At 42.1% G+C, this 21593-nt stretch overlaps 1 protein-coding gene across 1 annotated transcript in view; it reads right to left on the reverse strand.

Moving 5' to 3' along the window:
- Nucleotides 1-804: 804 nt before the first annotated feature.
- Nucleotides 805-21593, reverse strand: part of ANKUB1 (ankyrin repeat and ubiquitin domain containing 1) — a 33287-nt gene continuing 12498 nt past the window's right edge. The window contains exons 3-6 of the mRNA XM_054038778.1: nucleotides 18619-18835; nucleotides 13853-13967; nucleotides 10739-11668; nucleotides 805-2847 (exon numbers count right to left, since the gene is read on the reverse strand). Of these exons, the coding sequence (XP_053894753.1) occupies nucleotides 2763-2847; nucleotides 10739-11668; nucleotides 13853-13967; nucleotides 18619-18835 (1347 nt within the window). The 3' untranslated portion in view covers nucleotides 805-2762. The remainder of the gene's footprint in view (nucleotides 2848-10738; nucleotides 11669-13852; nucleotides 13968-18618; nucleotides 18836-21593) is intronic.

Below are 21593 nucleotides of genomic sequence, written 5' to 3' on the forward strand. Positions count from 1 at the left end.
TATGCCCAAATAAATCCGTTAGTCTTTAAGGTGCCACCGGACTCCTCGTTGTTTTTGTGGATACAGACTAACACGGCTACCCCTCTGATACTTGGTTTCATGCCACAGTGGACAAACTGCCACAGATTTAAATGGGAGGAGGAGCAGATCCTAGATTTGTAGTTAAAAGGTAGTCACCAATTGGTTTTAAGTACAAGTATGGTATATAAATGTGCAGCATTGAAAATAAAGATATTATATGCTAATACCTGTCAAAAGAAGATATATAAGAAAAATGGAAATACATTGTAATCATTTTTATTTTTATAATTCTGTAGAAAAACAATCTTATATTTTGTGTGTGAGATTCATGTTGACATTGGTTGAGAAGAATACTGAGATGTCAAAAATCACAGGCAACATACAGTGCAATCAGTTGCTAGACCAACAAATGTATTCCAGTTGTTAATTTAATAGCTCACCTGTCCATCTTTTCTCTCATAAGAGTGAGGGGGCAGAGAAGAAATACACAGGAAGACACACATACGCATTGTTACTCCTGCTTCCCACAGAACCACTGACGATACTATCTCAGGGCATGTCTACACTGCCCTGCAGTTCGGACTACGAAACTGTGAACAGCAGTACGCACCTAAGTCCTGTGCTGTAACTCTCCTGTGCAGACACTGTGGGAACAAGGTTCCCAGTACTTATTACCACAGTCCTGTTTGGAGAGGACTATATTAATGTAAATGAGAAACCTTTTTGCTTGTGCCTGCAGCATCCACATGGGGGAGTTATAGCACAGCACTTTGGTGTGCACTATTCTTTACAGCCCCATAGTCTGAGGCAGGCCAGGCAGTGTAGGCATGCCCTCAGAGACAATTTTATCATTTTATATTTCAGGAAAGAATTTCAATATGAAAGTGCTACCTGTATATCAGGGACATTTTGAGAGATGGAAATGATTTATTAAGCACTCTAGTCCATATGCCTGCCAATGCAGGAGATTTCATTTTATGAAATGGCAGGATTTTAAATGTGTGACCCCTTTTTCTTTGTGTATTTTACAGTACTTCTAATTCAGTTCATGTGACAGGGTATGTAATAGAATATTTCACACTAACTGGGGTCCCTGTTCTTCTCCCATTTAAGTCAATGGTAAATCTATGATATCTGTGGGAGACAAGTCAGGCTCTGTACACCAAAATGCTTTGCAGTGATAAGTAATACAGCCTCAGTTAGAGCCTGATCATGTTAACTCTTACTCCTGCAAATAAGTCTTACTCATTCTAACATTAGCTGATCAAGTCAGTGGATAATCACCCCTGTCATGTGACAAGGGTGTTAACTTTTTTTAACCCTTTCCCATATCAAATGACTGGGGTCAGACAATAAAGACCAGTCTCTTAAGCCAGGTCTACACTCAAACATTAAGTCAATCCATCTAAATCACTCAGAGGAATGAAAAATCCATATTCCTGAGTGATGTAGTTAAGGCAACCGAACCCCCACTGTAGATAGCACTAGGGTGACAGAAGAATTCTTCTGTTGACCTAGGCTATGTCTACACTACCACGGTAAATCAACCTACACTATGCAACTCCAGCTACGTGAAGAATGTAGCTGGAGTCGACATACCTTAGGACGAATTACTGCAGGGTCTACACCACGGGAGGGGTGGGGTCAACGGGAGAAACTTTCCTGTCTGCCCACCTTACTCTTCTCCTCGGGTAGAGTACAGGGGTCAACTGGAGAGCGATCTGCTGTCGATTTGGTGGGTCTTCACTAGACCCGCTAAATTGACCACCGGTGGATCGATCTCAGAGCGTGGATCCTGGCTGTAGTGTTGATGTAGCCCTAGCTATCGGCTCTTGGGAGGTGGATTAACTAAGCCAACGAGAGAATCCTTCCCATCATTGTAATTAATTTCAACACTAAAGCTCTGCTGCTGTGCTGCTTAGCATTTCAAGTGTAGACAAGGCCTTGCAAACACTCCTGTTCATCACACATTTACTGCACACAGGACTAGTCCCTTAAGTTCAATGGAACTGCACAAGTAAGGATTACTCATGTAAGTAAGGTGTGACAGAACGAGAACCCTAAATAAATATCTCAATAGAAGAGAGAAAGAAAGTATGCAAGAGAGAAAAGATAGATTTGCAGATGAGACTTAAAAAGGGTAGAGAGACACAGGGCAGGCTGTTCCGGATAGCAGGAGCTGCAGAAAAGATTTTAATCAAAGTCATTTTGAAACTGTTTTAGATATAGGAGTGGAAGGTCTTTAAACTCCTAGGGAGTGCCAGAGGATGAAGTCTGCTAGCATGACTAGAGATTCAATGGGAGATTCTCACAGGCTTTGCTTAGCACATTAAAGCTTAGTCCTAAGTGATCTAATTTTTCCTCTCACGGTAGTGCTATACAATGCTGAAAACCTTTGGTTCATACTAATCTAATGAGTCATTCTTTTTCCCTTACACGTTGCATTCCGTTTTTCAGAATTATTTTTGTCACATGATTTAATCTTTTTTCTCTTTAGAGCTAAAGAGATCAAACAGTTGAAGCCCAGAGCATCCACTAATGATTTATACATTATCTTCGTGTAATGTATTAATTGTTAATATACCTTCATTGACCATATCTGTGTACTATGTCAGTGGAAAAAATTGAATTTAGGATGCTTGTCAAATAGGACATTGATGATAATGTTAGAGCATTCAAACATAGGCTCTCTTCCCAAACTACAGGTTCCTGGAAACATTCAATATGAAATCAGGCCTCTATCAGTATACAGGTTTGCAGACGCTCTTCTTAGCTAGGGTTCTTGCAATTCCCAGTTGTTGAAGCCATGGTTTCTCTTTAAATGCACTGCAAGACAAGTGACAGGACAAATTAACTGTTTCCATATACATATATCTGCTTATATCGTATATACTCAATCCCGATTCGTTTATAAGCTGACCCCCCCCAAGATGGATAAGTAAAAATGGAAATTTTTTATAACCCGTTCATAAGCTGACCCTATAATTCAGGGGTCAGCAAACTCTGGCTCCCGGGCCATCAGGATAAGCTGCTGGGGGGGTTAAGATGGTTTGTTTACCTTGAGCGTCCAGAGGCACGGAGGTAAACCTAAGTAAACAAAGTGTCCCAGCGCACCAGCTGCTTACCCTGATGGGCTGGGACAGCAGCTGGTGAGGAAATTTTTTTTGTGGGGGAGAAGCTGGGAGTCAGAGGAGTAACCCCTGTGACCACCCCCCACATGACCCCACCCCTGGCCCGGGACCCCCACACTCTCTCCATCCCATCCCTTTCCATCTTATCTGGGGAGGGCCAGGGGAGAATGTCTCTGACCTGGTTGGAACTGCTCTGGCAGGCTGGGCAACGCGGCCGCAGCATGTTCCAGCAGGCTGTGCTGGGCGGCGCAGCCCCAGCCTGCACTAGGGGGTGGGGCCGAGCGGCATGGTTGCAGCCTGCCAGCCTCAGAGCTGCAGCTGCTTCGGAGGCTGGGGGGAGAGCAGTGTGGACAGAAGTGGAGACACTCTGGCCCCGCCTCTTCTCTTCTGTCTCTGCTGGCTGTGCTGCCTCTCCTTGCTCCCTCTGTTGGGCGGAGGGACTGTGTTCCACCTCTCCCTCTCCTTACGCGCTCATAAGCCGACCCCCTTCTCTGGTGCTTCCCTTTTTTACTAAAAAAATTCGGCTTATGAACGAGTATATATGATATATCTTGCACCTTTTGCACAGGCAAAACTGCACCTTTTGCACAGGCAAAACTTCCATTGACTTGACTGGGTATTTTTCCCAAGAAAGCAAGATCAAGTTCATAATATACAATTCTTCTCACTAATGGCCTGATTATCAGTCTGACTATGCACAATTAATTGTCTAATTTGTGTGTACAATACCATGATTGAAAGTAATTGAATGTGCATATTATATGGTTAGATACAAACAGGCCATGAGCAGCAACCTGATATGAGTGCACACTGGAACTGCTGTAGTAGTGTGCACAAATTAGACACACAATTGCTCACAGGAAATTTAGAAAATCAGTTAAATGTATGGGAAATAACAGTGAAGAAGAAATATCATAGATTTTATCCAGTGATAAATTAAAACCATTTTTACACAACTTTTATCTACAGTGTCCGTCCATCTAGTATTATTTTGATAACCCCCAAAAACGCATTCACAAAGTATATTTTAAAGCATTTTTATCATATTACCACATTACTTTATATTAATATATTTTATTCTGTAATCCTCAAGGATTGTTTAATATTATTGCCTAAAAAGAAGCAAACAGTTTTGATAGAGCATAAGCCCAAAGTTTGAATCAGCAGATTCATTTACACAACGCGTACACTACTGTTTTGGTAATAGAATGTGTCGGTCTGTGGCCCTGATCATGGCCTTCAGATTCATGCATCTATCTCCCCTGCTAGAGCAGGGATCTGTGGCACCTACAGCTATATGCACGTTACGCACAGTGCATACTGCTGGGCAGCAGTGAGGGGGAACAGCATTGGCCATACCACTGCCCATTCAGATTTGGTCATAACAGCAGAGCGGGGAGTGCTACAGGGATTAAACTGAGTGAGTGGTGTTGTGACCAGGTGCATGGGCATTGCAGCGCTATTGAAGTTTAGCCTCATGTCATGACAGAAGGGACACAGTGCCAAACCTGAGTGGCACTGCGACTCCCCTGCACCAGATTGCAATACCATTTATCCCCTCCCTGTCCTGACAGAGGGCTGGTGGTAGGGCCAAACCTGAGTGGGCATGAGGTGGCCAGTTCTGCTCCTCTTTACTGATGCTGTGGGACTCGCTCCTGCACAAGAGTTCCTCAGGGGATCTGCCTGGCCCTGCCCTGCTTCAGCACCCTGTGTCCCATCTCAGAGTTGGGGACCTACATGGCACCTGGGCAGGCCGGTCTGGAAGGCAGGGGTGCAGCGTGGTGCTAGGGACAGCAGCTGCAGCAAGGATGGCTTTACAGCAGTGGCGAGCACAGCGGCGGCTCCAGGCACCAGCGCTCCAAGGCGAGGGTGGCAGTCAGGCAGCCTTCGGCGGCTTGCCTGCGGGAGGTCTGCCAGTCCCGCGGATTCGGCGGCAATTCGGTGGCAGGTACGCCAAAGCCGCGGGGCCGGCGGACCTCCTGCAGACATGCCGCCGAATCCGCAGGACTGGGGACCTCTCACAGGCAGCCGCTGAAGGCAGCCTGCCTGCCGTGTTTGGGGTGGCAAAAAAGCTAGAGCCGCCCCTGGGTGGGAACCTGCGGCCCACCTGGGTAATTTGATTGCGGATCGTGAGACATTTTGCTGACGTTGATCGTCCGCAGGCACGGCCCCCCACAGCTCCCAGTGGCCACAGTTCGCTGTTCCCAGCCAATGGGGGTTGTTGGGGGCAGCCTTGGCCAGGAAAAGTCTTGTTTGTGCATCTCCACTGAAGCGAGGGGGAGGTGCGGGGCTTCTGTGCAGGGATATGGAGGTGGAGCAGCCAGTCATTCCAAAGACAAGGCAACCCTCCCTCTTCCAACAATTAACAGAGAACTCTGAAGAAATCCATGTGGAGTGTTCCTCCTCCTATACTCCTACCATTGGTTTTACTACATAAGGACAGCCATACTGGGTCAGACCAATGATCCAACTAGCCCAGTGTCCTGTCTTCTGACAGTGGCCGGTGTCAGATGCTTCAGAGGGAGTGAACAGAACAGGGCAATTTACTGAGTTCCAGTCCCAGGTTCTAGCAGTCAGAGGTTTAGGGACACCAGAACATGGGGAAGGAGGTTGATCTGACAATAAAGTGCCACATTACTACTTAAGAATGGCAACTAGAATCAGAAAACCATAGAAATGTAGGGGGACTGGAAGGGACCTCAATAGGTCATCTAGTCCAGTCCCCTGCACTGAAGCAGGACTAAGTATTAACTAGATCACCCCCAACAGGTGTCTGTATAACCTGTTCTTAAAAACTTTCAATGACAGATTCCACAACCCCCCCTAGGCAATTTATTCTAGTGCTTAACTACCTTTACAGTTAGAAAGATTTTCCTGATGTCTAATCTAAATCTCCCTTGCTACAATTTAAGCCTATTACTTCTTGTCCTGTCCTCAGTGGTTAAGGAGAACAATTTATCACCCTCCTCTAACAACCTTTTACATACTTGAAGACTGTTACCATGTCCCTCCTCAGTCCTCTCTTCTCCAGACTAAACAAACCCAATTTTTTCTCATACGTCATATTTTCTACACCTTTAATTATTTTTGTTGCTTTTCTCTGGATTTTCTCCAATTTGTCCACATCTTTCCCAAACTGTGGTGCCCAGAACTTGACCCAATACTCCAGTAGAGGTCTTATTAGTGCTGAGTAGAGTGGAAGAATTACTTCTTGTGTCTTGCTTACAACACTCCTGGTAATACATGCCAGAATGATGTTTGCTTTTTCTGCAACAGTATTATTACATTGTTGACTCATATTTAGTTTGTGATCCACTGTAACCCCCAGATCTTTTTCTGCAGTACTCCTTCCTAGGCAGTCATTTCCCATTTTGTATTTGTACAATTGATTACTTCCTAACTGCGTTTGTCCTTATTGAATTCCATCCTATTTACTTCAGACCATTGTTCCAGTTTTGAAATCTACTTCTGTCCTCCAAAGTGCTTGTAATCCCTCTCAGTTTGGTATCATCCATAAAATTTATAAGTATACTCTCTATACCATTATCCAAATCATTTGAACAGAAGTGGATCCAGAACTGATCCCTGTGGGACCCCAATTGATACGCTCTTCCAGCTTGATTGTGAATCACTGATAACTACTCTCTGAGTATGGTTTTCCAGCCAGTTAAGCACCCACCTTGTAATAGGCTAATCTAGGCCATATTTCTCTAGTATGTTTCTGAGATCATGTAAACCAATATCAAAAGCCTTACTAAAGTTGACATATATCACCATCTACTGCTTTCCCCCTATCCACAAGGCTTGTTATCCTATCAAAGAAGGATATTAGGTTGGTTTGACATGATTTGTTCTTGACAAATCCATGTTGACTCTTACCTTATTCAAATTGATTGTTTGAATTCAGGTACTGAAGTTAAGCTGACAGGTCTATAATTCCCTGGGCTGTCCTTATTCCCATTTTTATAGATAGGTACTATGTTTGACCACCCTTTCAACATGCAAAAATGGGACACATGCAGGAGCCCTGTCCCCCGGCTCCTCTACGTCCCCCTGAGACTCTGTCCAGGCCAGAAGTCAAAGCTGGGCAGTGGTAAGAGCCGCCTAGGGAGCCTGGGCTGCTGTGGGGAGCACTGGACCCTCCACCTGCCCTAAGTGGGAGGCCGGGGTGCCCAAGAGGAGTCCCTAGCCTGTGTCCCTGCTCCCGGGGCATGCCACCCAGGGCAGGTGAATCATCCAGGGCTCCACACAGCATTTCGGGCTCCCTGGGTGGCTCTCATTACTGCCCGGCTCCAGCTTCTGGCCTGGCATGGGGCAGGGCTTGGGGGGAAGAGGAGGCAGGGCCAGCTTTAGGACCTGCGGGGCCCAATTCAAATACCCGGCGGCGGTCCGGGTCTTCGGCGGGGGGGGGGGGGGGGTCCTTCACTTGGCTCTGGGTCCTCCACAACACTGAAGGACCCGCCACGCCGCCGAAATGCCGCCAAAGACCCAGAGCGGACCCCCCCGCCACCAAAGCACCGCCGAAGACCCGGAGTGGACTGCCGCCGGGTGAGTAAAAAAAATTTTTAAATTAAAAAGACGCCTAAGGCGCAGGGCCCTCTTAGGCGCGGAGCCCGATTCCGGAGAATCGGAGGAATCAGCCTAAAGCCGGCCCTGAGAGGAGGAGCAGGTGACAGGGCCTCATGGCCGGGGGGGGTGGCCCTAAGGCCCACCTCATCCATCCCACCAAGAAAAGGTTGGCATCACCCCTAAGCCTCGGGCAGGCACGGAGTGGCGCCACAGGAAATTTGGGACAAATGCTGACCTGGACTTGAAACGTACATTTTGGGACTGTCCTGCCCAATTAGGGACAGGTGGGTCACCCTACCTCTGCACAGTGTGACCTTGCATGTGCCATAAGTATGAAGTCACACTGTGCAGAGGACACCATTTTGTAGAGCAAAATGGCGTCCTCCATGCGGTATAACCTCACGTGTATGGGGTATGCATGTTCACGCTGTGTGGAGAATACCATTTTGCTCTCCAAAATGGAGTCCTTCATGCTGTCTGGGGTCTCAGGAGGAAATAATTCATTAAAATGGGGTCATGCCAGCAAAAAGTTTGGGAACCCCTGAGTTATCGCTTAGTGGAAATAGACTCAAGCTTGGCACTGGCTCTGTTCATACTTGTCAATGTTTCCATTTGCACCTTGGAATCATACATTGCTCTTCTCCCTGTCTTTCAGCCATAAAAAAAATCTGACAGATTCTTCCTGCCACCTATTACTAACAGCAATTCAAAATCATCTGTTTTTCTTGACATTTTTCTGCCCTTTAACAGTTTCACACCCACTTTCTTCCCCTGAGGGCAAAGGAGTTCACCCTCCTCCCAACAGTTTGATTTTTAAAATGAAAGGAGACAATAACAATGTGCCAGATCCTGAGCTCCTCACTCAACATTTACTGAGACAAATTTCCATTAACTGAATAAACACTAACACCCTAATTCATCAAGACACAAGTCCATGAGGAGTGTCTTTGAAGCCAATGGTGCTTAAAATTAGGCATGTACTTAATTCCCTTATATCAGTCCAAATTCTGATGTCTTCACTTAGTTGCAGATTCAACAAGGTAATTATTTTTCCTTTAAAAGTATCTTATTAACTTCATCTGCATAATTTACATAACCCCCCTCTGATGAAAATTATAAGTGCAAATTATTAACAGTAAAATGAGGCACTCAAGTAAAAAAAATCACTTGTCTGATTTTTTTTAACCTATTGTTGTTATAACCCCCAACACTAGTGTAACTGAAAGAGTTTGTGGGGAAATTACACTATATTATACCATTTTATGTATAGCTAGTTTCACTGCTTCCCCTATATAGTCAGTAAGTTTTCCCTCTGCTGTTTGTGCAAGCAATTGTAAAACCAGAGATATTGCTAGAGAGTCAGAGGCAGGTGTGGAACCTGCAACTTTCTTTAACTCAAATTGGCTAGATATGTTGGTTGTGTCCAATTAGTTACCCCACAGGTAGGTTGTAAGGTTCAGATCATGGTTCATAAAACACCTCAAGATCCTCTTATAGAAGATGTTGTAGAAACACAATGTATCATAAACCATATATATTAGTATCAGAGGGGTAGCTGTGTTAGTCTGAATCTGTAAAAAGCAACAGAGGGTCCTGTGGCACCTTTAAGACTAACAGAAGTATTGGGAGCATAAGCTTGGGAGCTTGGGAGCATAAGCAAGTAATTACTTGCATCTGAAGAAGTGAGGTTCTTACCCACGAAAGCTTATGCTCCCAATACTTCTGTTAGTCTTAAAGGTGTCACAGGACCCTCTGTTGCTTTTTACAGATTCAGACTAACACGGCTACCCCTCTGATACATAATTTACTGTAAAAAGAAGAACAGGAGTACTTGTGGCACCTTAGAGACTAACAAATTTATTAGAGCATAAGCTTTCGTGGACTACAGCCCACTTCTTCGGATGCATATAGAATGGAACATATATTGAGGAGATATATATACACACATACAGAGAGCATAAACAGGTGGGAGTTGTCTTACCAACTCTGAGAGGCCAATTAATTAAGAGAAAAAAACCTTTTGAAGTGATAATCAAGCTAGGCCAGTACAGACAGTTTGATAAGAAGTGTGAGAATACTTACAAGGGGAGATAGATTCAATGTTTGTAATGGCTAATGAGCTTGTCTCTCTCACCAACAGATGCTTGGTCCAATAAAAGATATTACCTCATCCACCTTGTCTCTGCCAATATTGGTTATTTGTAACTTCCAAGAAAGTGCCAATTATAATTCACCAGTCCATGATTAAAAAACCTTAGTGACCAGTTGTAACGTCATACAAACAAAATACAGCTTTACAAAACCTGATAGTTTTTGGATCAGCTTCTAAGTATTTTGGTTCCTTTTCTCATTCATTTTAATAACGAGGGCAAAACAGAACTGTAAATCAAATCACATTATTATACCTAGAAAATACAGTTACTTACCTGTTGTAACAGTTGTTCTTTGAGATGTGGCTGCAGATATGTATTCCACAACCCACCCTTGGTGGCAGATCTGGCAATGCTCTTGCACATGAGCCTCCCCCAGACACTTCAGACAGCTGAAGTCCGGGTCGCTCACTGGCATAGGCTTGCCACAGGAGGCACAGAGTTTGAAGTCTGGAGACTGGGGCATGTCCCTCTACGCAACTGTGGGGTCTAACTATATATATACACACTACTAAGAGAAATAAACTAAAGGTAACTAAACTTGCGAAGAAAGAAGGGAATAACAAAGCCACTAGATGAAAGCCTTGCCGAGGCAAGAGGAGTTGTTCCAGCAACCATCTTGGGCGGTAAGAAGGAACTGAGAGGGTGCAGGTTGTCCGGGGCCCTTATACCAGTGCACGAGCGCATAGCATCAGAGGGCGCTAAAGCTGATCCAACGGATACCACTGAAGGAAAAATCTCCAACGACTGTGCCTGGGGCACACCCACACCTAATGTGGAATGGACATGAGCAAGCACTGGGAGAAGAAAATATAAACACCTGGGAGGGACATAAATAAAGAAGGAAAACAAAAGAGAATACCATACCTGGCAATAGCTAAGCAGTAGATTGCATTATCTCTTGGAGTTCTTCCATTGTGTTCTGAGAAACACTCAGAGGAGGAATTTAAGAGCAATTTAGCATTAGGTGTTGAATAGTAGAAAGGAGGGCGTGAATTTCTGAGGCTAGAAATAGGGGGCAAAGGAACTTTAGCTAAACACATATTTTGGTCCATACTTTCATCTTTTCTAGGCTGAGCAGCCTTCTTTCTAATATTCTTCTTTTGGTGAAGTCTGTGTATGTTAGGGAGCTTATTCGTGTCTTCCAATGGAGGTAATTTGAGCTTTATTACTTTTTGGTTCCCCTTTGTAACTGTCAAGGGACATGACTCTCTCTCATGTGGAGTTTGATCAGTTAGGTTTGGTAACTGATAGTCCGTATTGCCTGCTGCCTTGATCCTGGCTTTGGAAGTCATTTTCGGCTTTGTGAAGCCATCCACAATAACCGTGTCCCCCACTCGTGTTCTGAAGACTGCAGCCTGGTTAAGCCATTTCGTGGTAAAGATGTGACTCTGAGCCCTAAGCAGCCACTGCTTTAATTTAATATAGATCTTCATGGGAAGTGAAAAATTAGGATAAGAAACCAGTGACCACATTTTGGTAACTAAATATAGCACACAATCCTTATGCTTGTGTTTGAGGCATATGTTCAGAGGAATTTGCCCTGCTGGATTTTGGCACTCTAGGCACAACACACTATAATTGACAAAGGCCTTCAGTATAATTAGTTGGCCTGCTTCTGCAGCTGCATGAACCGGACATTTAGTTACATCTGGATGATGTGTTTCCTGACACCATTCTCGGTAGGGATGAACACCCACAGCCGCATTGGGTCTCACGCCTTGTTTCAGGATCCATGCCGCGAGCTCAAGGTGCCCAAAAAATGCTGCCATGTAAAGAGCCACCCTCTTCTGATATCTGAAAAAAAGAAACATGCAAAAAAATTAATTAACTGAACTAAAGAAATCCAACATCACATAAGCATTAGAAAAATACTACCTTTCAAAATGATGTATGTTTCTTTGCAGAATGACAGCACAAAAATATTCAGCCAAACATATGCCAAGATATGTCTGTAAGTCTCATAATTTTGTGCTCTAATGGGCTGATTAGATAATATGATCCCCATATGAATAAGTAATTTGTACCTTTGTTAAAAGGCTTAGTCACTGTTGATCATATTTGTTATCCACAAATGAAAACAGAGGCATACGCTGATTTTACGGTCTGTGGAGAGAAGATTTTAAGATGACCCACTAGAGATATCGTGGGTGAAGAAGGGTTTCATAAAGTGGAACAGGATTTACAGTTTACACAAAGTAAGGTGTTTCACATCCACATGACATTCAAAAATGTGAGAAGATGAGTACCATGAGATCTTTAAAGGCCAGTGTAAAAAGAGTAAGCATTTCAGAGACAAATAGTTGGACATTTTAAAAGTGGGGGAGGAGATTAAATGATACAGGTACAAAATAGGGGACAAGGGTTAAAATACATGTAAAGAGGATAGACTTGTCTGGCTAATTCTTATCTAACAATTCCTTATGTTCTGTGTGTCCTTGTTCTTGGTAAAGACAGTAGAAACCACTTGCTATGCAAAGCCACTGCCACTAAATAGAAAAATAAACCTTAGACTATCACCACAATCTAGATATGGAGTAATATTGACACTGAGCTACTATCTCATATACTGTAATCCATATGACAATTATTTTCATTATATTGCATCTTTCATTACATTTCCACTGATGGAGAGCTACTCTATTCTAGCTTAATACTCCGTTCAAGTCTGTTATTCATGCATTGCTCTTTTATATCCTATAGTGCATTCATAATTAGATACCACAAAGAGGCACTGTGTTTATAATGCCCAGATTTAAAGGAAACAGATTAAATTCAGATGAGATATTGCCATCTTCTGGAAAGTAGTATGACTTGTAAAAAATTGATGGGGTGATGAACTATTCCCGACAGCAATAGGCTATTTGAACTCAGGGCAGACTCTATAGTATGAAGGCACTAATTAATTATTTCCAAATCTATAGCGTCAAGTCATTTGTTACCTAGCATCCAGTGTAAAAAGATACCATTTGTTTATATTTCTGACACTTTACAGTCTGGGTTTTTAATTAGTAAATTAAATATTGAGAATCTTGTGCTCTACTCCTGTTATAACCCCATAAGATGGGGGAAACAAAAAACTTGATAAAGTCAAGTTCCACAAGGTCTGTAGCCATGTTCTAAACATGGTGCCACACTATCAGGCAGTGCTGTGATTTCTTACAGGGGCAAAGGCTGGTATACTGTAGTTCATTTAGAATAAATCTTATTGTGTTATGTCATGTCTAAAGATCTTTCATAGTCAAATGATCTTCTTTATCCAGTTAGGTCAGTAATAGGATGCTTTTCCCTTGCACTGATAAGATCTGGGATCCTTTCTCTCCTTTGTATCTCACACCAAAGCTATGTACTGCAAAACAATCTATATGTGTTCAGAGTTATTAAGGGGGCATTAAATATGGCATTGGATTGCAAAATCTCCATGAAAATGTAGTGGCACAGTCACAAAAGCTACCTGGTCTCCTTTACCATAACAACTTAAAACTAATTATATTTTACTTGCCTAGGAAAAACTCATTCCAGGTGAATGGGCAAGTAGAATTTTACAAGGCTAGTTCTTGCTCGGTTGCAAGAACAGTTTATTAAAAACAATTGTGAAGAAGTGATGGTGATCTTTAGGGCAGCCTTCAGAGATGTCATTACAATTCCCAAATGTCCAAATAAGAGTGACTTTTTAAAATACATACACTCCTGTTGTAAAATAAAAGTGTGATCCTCAGTCAACTGACATCAATATGGATCAGGCTCCAAATTACTAAAATGGTAGCTGGTATATTTTTTATATTATGAGGATATTTTTGCTATACTCCCTTTAGGAGATATTTCAATTGCTTGAATAGTACCTTACATTAAAATACTAAAGTAAATTGGCAGTTAAATCCAAGACATAATCAATTTTCAAAAGACATTATTAGGGAACAGAGGTGCTTGGACTGGAGAAATTAAAATGGGCTAAAAACCAAACGCAATTAGTTACCGTACTTGAGTACTGGTTCTTCATCAGACAGGAAGCGTTGGACTGTATGCTTGTTTCCTAAGAGGCACCCAGTCAGGAATTCTTTCCATCCATCCCACACATCCAGGCGAAGTGTTGTGCCTACCAACAGCGAGATGCAATCACTTACCTTGCTTCCAGCTTTGTTATTTTTGCAATTTATAAATGTCTAAACCTCTCGGTTTGCATATAAAAGATATTTGTCTGCAACCTACTGGCTGAAGTGTGTGTACCACAACCCTCCACTGGAGGGCATGTCAGGCCACACACCTGCGAATAGCTTGTCCTCTAGTGGCTGGCCAGAAAAGAGAATATAAGCCCCCTATCACTGGGAATTTACCAAACTACCCAACCATCTGAAGAAGTGTTAGTTTTGGCTAGTTTATATTCAAAAAAGGGGATGTTTGTAGTCTGTTGCACACAGATGGGATATTAATTGGTTACTTGGTCTGAAATAGCCTGAATTTTGTGACCTTACAGGCATGTAGCAAAAACTGTCTATTGGAAGGGGTGTTTGAGAGGGTTGAGGGTATGGTCTCAGAATGATGGGTGGATGGGAGGAGACTGAAAGGAGCTTTTTGTAGCTGGCTGGCTAGTTGAGTTGTGCTATTGTTCCTCTCTGATGGTTTGCTTTTTAATGCCACTGGAAGTATTATGTTGTAAACGTGATTGAGTGTCTGGGCACCTAGAGCCTGTGTATAGGTGTCTTTCTTATTATTTAAATCAAAATTTAAAAAAACAACAGATAAATGATAAGTAAGAAAGGACCTTGAGGTTTGCTACTAACAATCCACTATAATTTGATATTCACATTTTAAACATAGTCACAGACCCAACTTCCTGTAAAAGATTTGGGGCAGTGAAGTTCAGCAGGAATTTCCTGTTCTAGGAAGTATTGTAATTAAAACTTCCATTAGAGGGCATTAAAAATACTCTGGTCTCAGTCCTGATCTTTTTTTCATGGCTGTAACATCCACTGGTTTCTGGGGGTAGAAGTTGGCCCAGTGTTAAAATTGCAAATATCAGATAGGCTGTGAGATTCTAAATTTAATCGTTTAGAGCCTGTTCCTGGCAGGCTGATTTTATGTTCACATTTAAATTCATGGAGTTATGTGGGTGTTAAATCTGTGTGAGTGCGGACAGCTCCCACACACAAACCCCCACATTTGCAATGATTGCAACAGCAATTGTGAATGCATCAGGACTGCAAAACTGGGCCTCTAAGTTTTGGATCTCTAACGTGTTTCTGTTCTGATTTGTAAATGTTACTGTGTATATACTGAGTTCAGGACCCTGCACCAAATATTCACACCCAAGATAGTAGAATTATTGATCAGATTACCTAACTCATGATTTCAATGGTTCAGTTTCTGTATGTATACTGGTGACCAAGTCCTGGGGCTTTTTTTCTGAACAGTTTTATAAGCAGTTTACATTTAGATTGTCTGCTGGTGAATGTTTATTTCTGTAATACTGTATAAATGGTATCAGATGTGTGTTTGACCAGCAACTTAATTATCCATCTTTTGTAAATATACTCCTAGAAACCAAACATTACTTGCTTGTTGTAAGTTTGTATTTGTCTGGGTTATTTTATATTTATTCCCTTTCTAAATATTATGGGGACAAATTAAACATTGCCCTGTACCTTGTGTAGTCATCCACATTAATGGAAATTTGAGCAGGTGTAAAGCATTATCAGATCATAATAGTAGTATTTTACACCCATTTTACACTCATTTTATACTGGTATAAATTGACTATACAAGGTGCAGAATTGGTCTGTATTTCGTATTCACTCTCCAGACTTAGGACTATAGTATGTTTAAGTCTATATTAACATGCTAGTTTATTCCATACATTTATCCACAAACATACATTTTCTACTTCAGGGAAAAATAAACGATACGATAACATACTGCTTTTCGGACGTCAGAAAGTTAGGGTGGGGGTAAATTCTCCCTTTACATAGGCACTGATTCAGCAAGGTACACAATCCTAACTTTAAGCAAGTGAGTAGTCCTATTGAAGCCTGATCCACCTCCACTAAAATGAATGGGTTTATATGGAGTAGACATGAGGGAAGAAATTGTGCCCTTATCTGTACTATTGGTTGTCATCCATAGTTCTACGTGTACTGTGTGATTAATTTCATTATTATTTTTTCTTTCTTACCAATGGGTAAACCAAGGTACAGGGAGGCTGGGTGCTATGCTCAAGGTCACGTAGTGGCTTGTTGGGATACCCAGAAATAGAGACTAGGAGTCCTGGCTTCCAACCAACCAGTTTAATCACTAGTGCCTCAGAGCACGGGGGGGGGGGGGGGGGGGAGGGGGAGGGGGAGGTGTATGTGCCTTCTAAAAAACAAAAACTGTGGATGTCCTCATTAGCCACATAAATGTCTAATCCTTTTTCAGTGCTACTAAGCTCTTAGTCACAGTGATGTCTTGTGGCACAGAGCGCCACAGATAATTTACATGCTGTATGGAATGTCCCTTTGTTCTTGTTATGAGAGAGTGTAAATAAAGGTGACCTGTTAGCCATCTTTCCAGCAGTCATTATTACATACACCTATATCAAGTCCCATCTTCTGTCTCCTCTCAAAACTAAACAGTCCCTGTCTTTTCAGTCTCTCATACAGAAATCTCTCCATATACAATCCCATTTTTGTCACTTCTCTCTTAATCCTCTCTGCTATATGTTTTGAGATCAAGTGACCAGAACTGAATATAACATTTCTGAAGCTCCATGTTTCCCTTGTCGTAGCCGTACCATCAGTTTTTGGGCCTCAAGAGCCTCTCTTTCAGAGTCTGGCTACCTGCAAACTATCCACTGTTGGTATCCTTACAAGTTGAAGATCACTGTAAGTCATTAGAATATATTGTAACTAATTGGGCATAAATACATGCACACTATGAATGATTGAATCACAGAAATGTAGGATTGGAAGGGACCTCGATAAGTCATCTAGTCCAATCCCCTGCACGGAGGCAGGACTAAGCATTAACTAGACCACCCCTGACAGGTGTTTGTCTAACCCGTCCTTAAACACCTCCTGGGACAGAGATTCCACTACTTCCCTAGGTAATTTGTTCCAGTGCTTAGCTACCCTGACATTTAGGAAAAACATTTCCTAATGTCATACCTAAATCTCCCTTGCTGCAATTTAAGCCCATTTAAGTCCTGTCCTCAGAGGTTAAGAAGAACAGTTTATTACCCTCTTCTTTTTATCAACTTTTTACATACTTGAAGACCGTTATGTCCCTCCTCAGTCTTCTTTTCTCCAGACTAAACAAACCCATTTTTTTCATGTTTTCTAGACCTTTAATCATTTTTGTTGCTCTCCTCGGGACTTTCTCCAATTTGTACACATCCTACCCCAAATGTGGTGCCCACAATTGGACACAGTTCTCTAGTTAAGAGAGCTGAGTAGAGTGGAAGAATTACTTCTCACGTGTTAGCTTACAACACTCTTGGTAATACATGTGTGACAGAGTGCCAAGCAACAGCACCTGATCCAGCAGTCTGACCATAGCAACTTCAGTTAGTTGCCCTATGCACACCTGAATGTGGGAACTGAGCCAAACTGATAGGCTGGAAGAGTTAATAACTAATTACCTCATTAACTCAGAAGGTAAAAAGGCACCGGAAGGAAGTACAATGGGTGGGAGAGAAACTGCTGTAGGCTGGTAGAGCCAATGACATAGGAGATTTCTCCCCTGCTGGGCTTAGAAGTCCCCAGCTGGCCTGTGCCAGCTAACTCAGGCTCCGGGAGTTCAGGATAAGGGACTGTTTAATTGCAGTGTAGACATTCAGTTTGGGCTGCAGCCCAAGCTCTGGAACCCTCCCACCACGCAGGGTCCTATAGCCAGGGCTCCAGCCCAAGCCCAAACATTGACACAGCAACCTAAGCAGCCCCTTAGCCTGAGCCTGCTGACATGGGCCAGCTGTGGGTTTTTAATTGCAGTATGGACATACCCTTAGAGCCCCACAATACTGATAAAGCTGCTACACAGTCTGTGAACAAACTTTGTAAATGAATCACTTGGTATTTTACCTGAAGAAGGTCTCCAAATAGTTTTTTTTGTGTGGAAAGAGGCAGAAGTGAACCATGCCTCTGCCACAGCATCCCAGAATGATGTTTGCTTTTGTTAGAACAATATTACATTGCAGACCCATATTTAGGTTGCGATGCACTAATACCCCCAAATTCATTTCTGCAGTACTCCTTCCTAGGCAGTCATTCCCCTTTTTGTATTTGTGTAATTGATTATTCCCTCCTAAGTGTAGAACTTTGCATTGTTCTTATTGAATTTCTGTGTATTCTCCCATCTTACAAGCAACACTCAGTCTGATAATAATCCTCATTCTTCTCTCCCTTACACCAGTTTTATACCAGTGCAGCTCCAGTGAAATAAGTCCCAACTTACAATGGTACAAGTGCAGGCCCAATATTGTTACAAGGGCATGCAGAAGTGCATTATGAGTTCCTTTTGTGCATCATTAATTTTTGTCTCTCCACCTGCCTTTCATGTTGTTTTATTTTGAAGGGCATCATATGACCCAAAATGTTTTTTTAAATACTGTGATCTGCATTAGAAAAGTATCAGTAATATTAATGCTTTTGAGGTTTCCCTAAATATAAACTTAATGATAAATATAACATGTCAGTTTTCTGTATTTAAGGAATTAGACACACATTTGGTCAACATTGCTCTATTTAGTAGATAGTGAAAATAAAACCATCTTATACCTATATCTAACTGGTAATCGTTCAGTATGTTGCAGTCATACATCTCCCTGCCCTCTGGAGTCCTGAGACAATAAACACTATTTGGAAAGCCACATTTCAGGGTTACCAGTGTTTTCAAAAGGGACACTTTTGTAGCAAGAAGATAAATACTCCCCTTAATGGGCACTTTCTCTTGAGTTACAGCATTGTATACATAGAAGGCTGGTTTGTCTTCTTCCTAAAAGTAAAAATAATAATGACATAAGTACTCCAGCAACATTGCTCTTGTAAATTGTATCTATAGTTTAGGTACGCTGTTTTTACACATCTAAGGATCTACTGCCCTTTTTGTTTGAGTGTGCTCTAGTGGATAGAGCAGGAGACTAGGTTCTATTACCAGCTATCCCTCAAACTGGTTGCTTGACCTTCATCCAGTCATTAAAAGCTCCAAACCAGCAAGATATTGAGCACCTCTTGTGAGGTGCTGAACAACGTAAACGCCTTTTGACATCAGTGAGACATTAGGGCACTCATTGTCTCTTGAGAGGGGCTTTTAACACCTGGAGGAGTGGGCCCTGAACAAATCTGTGCTCCAGTTCACTCATCTATGAAATAGATCTAATAATATTTATTTCACAGGGATGTTGTGAGGCTTATCTATTTTAGATTTGTAAAATGCTTTCAGATGCAAGGATGAAAGTCATGAGCATGTATTTTTACTTCATTTATAACAATTCCAAGGTAAGGTCTGTCTATATTTTACATCTTGTACAACAATTAACACTGGTCACTGCTTAAAAATGTAAGCCTAATTCTGCACATTAGTGCACCCCATTAACTTCAGCTGAGTAGCATCCGTGAGTTAGAGCAGAATTTGGCTCTATTAGTGAAACAAGAGGAGATGGCAGAGAGGATATCTTACAATTTACAATCTAGACTTCCTATGGGATCTTTGACTGCTTCTGGATGTTCAGATAGCTAGCCAGCCAGCCAGCCCCCCTCCCCCCCCCCCCGCATAGTTGCTTTTGTTATCTCTGGGCTTGACTAAGGCCTTGTCAAAAGCCTGTACTTTTGTCTTCTCCAGATAGAACATATTGCAGTAAGTCACTGTGGTGCTATACCTGATGATAAAGTTAGTCAAAATTTTCAATGAAATTTTTTGGGTTTCCCAAGCACCACTAGCTGAAGATCATTCACATTTCAACTAACAGAATAAGGCTGTCTACCCACTTGATGAGATTTCAGCCCTTCATAGTTTGGGTTTTGTGTCCCTTATTATTTCTGTAGTGTCACTGGCATGCTCGACACTTAGGACTTGTTTTCACTAGAAAATGTTATTGTATTTGACATGACTGTTAAAAGTAGCATAGATGACAGCATTAGACACTTAGGGTAGAGGCTGTTCTAGATTTGATTTTTGACAAATAGGGAGGAACTGGTTGAGAATTTGAAAGTGAAAGGCAGCTTAGGTGAAAGTGATCATGAAATGGTAGAGTTCATGATTCTAAGGAATGGTAGGAGGGAAAACAGCACAATAAAGATAATGGATTTCAAGAAGGCAGACTTTAGGAAACTCAAGGAGTTGGTAGGTAAGATCCCATGGGAAGCAAGTCTAAGGGGAAAAACAGTTCAGACAGTTGGCAGTTTTTTAGAGACATTATTAAGGGCACAATAGCAAACTATCCTACAGAATAGAAAAGATAGGAAGTATGGCAAGAGGCCACCTTGAATTAACCAGTAGATCTTCAATTATCTGAAACTCAAAAAAGAGTCGTACAAAAAGTGGAAGCTAGGTCAAGATAAAAGGATGAACATAAACAAATAACACAAGTATGTAGGGACAAAATTAGGAAGACCAAGGCACAAAATGAGATTAAACTAGCTAGAGATATAAAGAGTAACAAGAAAACATTCTACAAATACATTAGAAGCAAGAGGAAGACCAAGGACAGGGTAGGCCCATTACTCAATGTGGGAGAGAACAATAACAGAAAATGTGAGAATGGCAGAAGTGCTAAATGACTTTTTTGTTTCAGTTTTCACCAAAAAGATTTTGACTGGACTTCTAACATAGTGAATGCCAGTGAAAATGAGGTGGGATCAGAGGCTAAAATAGGGAAAGAACAAGTTAAAACTTTACTTAGACAAGTTAGATGTCTTCAGGTCACCAGGGCCTGATGAAATACATCCTAGAATATTCAAGAAGCTGACTGAGGAGATATCTGAGCCATTAGGTTAGCGATTATCTTTGAAAAGTCATGAAAGATGGGAGAGATTCCAGAGGACTGGAAAAGGGGCAAATATAGTGCCAATCTATAAAAAGGAAAAGAAGAACAACCCGGGGAATTACAGACCAGTCATCTTAATTTCAGTACCCGGAAAGATAATGGAGCAAATAATTAAGGAATTTATTTGCAAACACTTAGAATATAAGTAACAGTCAGCATGGATTTGTTAAGAACAAATCATGTCAAACCAACCTAATAGCTTTCTTTGACAGGATAACATGCCCTGTGGATATGGGAGAAGAAGAAGAGGTGATCTATCTTGACTTTCGTAAGGCTTGTCTCGTATCACCTTCTCATGAACAAACTAGGGAAATACAACCTAGATGGAGCTACTATAAGATAGATGCATAACTTGTTGGAAAACCGTTCCCAGAGAGTAAATATCAGTGGTTCAGAGTCAAACTGGAAGGGCATGTCAAGTGGGGTCTCACAGGGATCAGTTCTGGGTCTAGGTCTGTTCAATATCTTCATCAATGATTTAGATAATAGACTCATAGACTTTAAGGTCAGAAGGGACCATTATGATCATCTAGTCTGACCTCCCGCATGATGCAGGCCACAAAGCCGTCCCAACCCTTTCCCTTGACTCTGCTGTTGAAGTCCCCAAATCCTGTGGTTTAGAGACTTCAATTAGCAGAGAATCCTCCAGCTAGCGATCCCTGCCCCATGCTGCGGAGGAAGGCAAAAAACCTCCAGGGCCTCTGCCAA

Source organism: Malaclemys terrapin, chromosome 9, assembly GCF_027887155.1.
Source record: "Malaclemys terrapin pileata isolate rMalTer1 chromosome 9, rMalTer1.hap1, whole genome shotgun sequence".
Lineage (NCBI taxonomy): Eukaryota > Metazoa > Chordata > Testudines > Emydidae > Malaclemys > Malaclemys terrapin.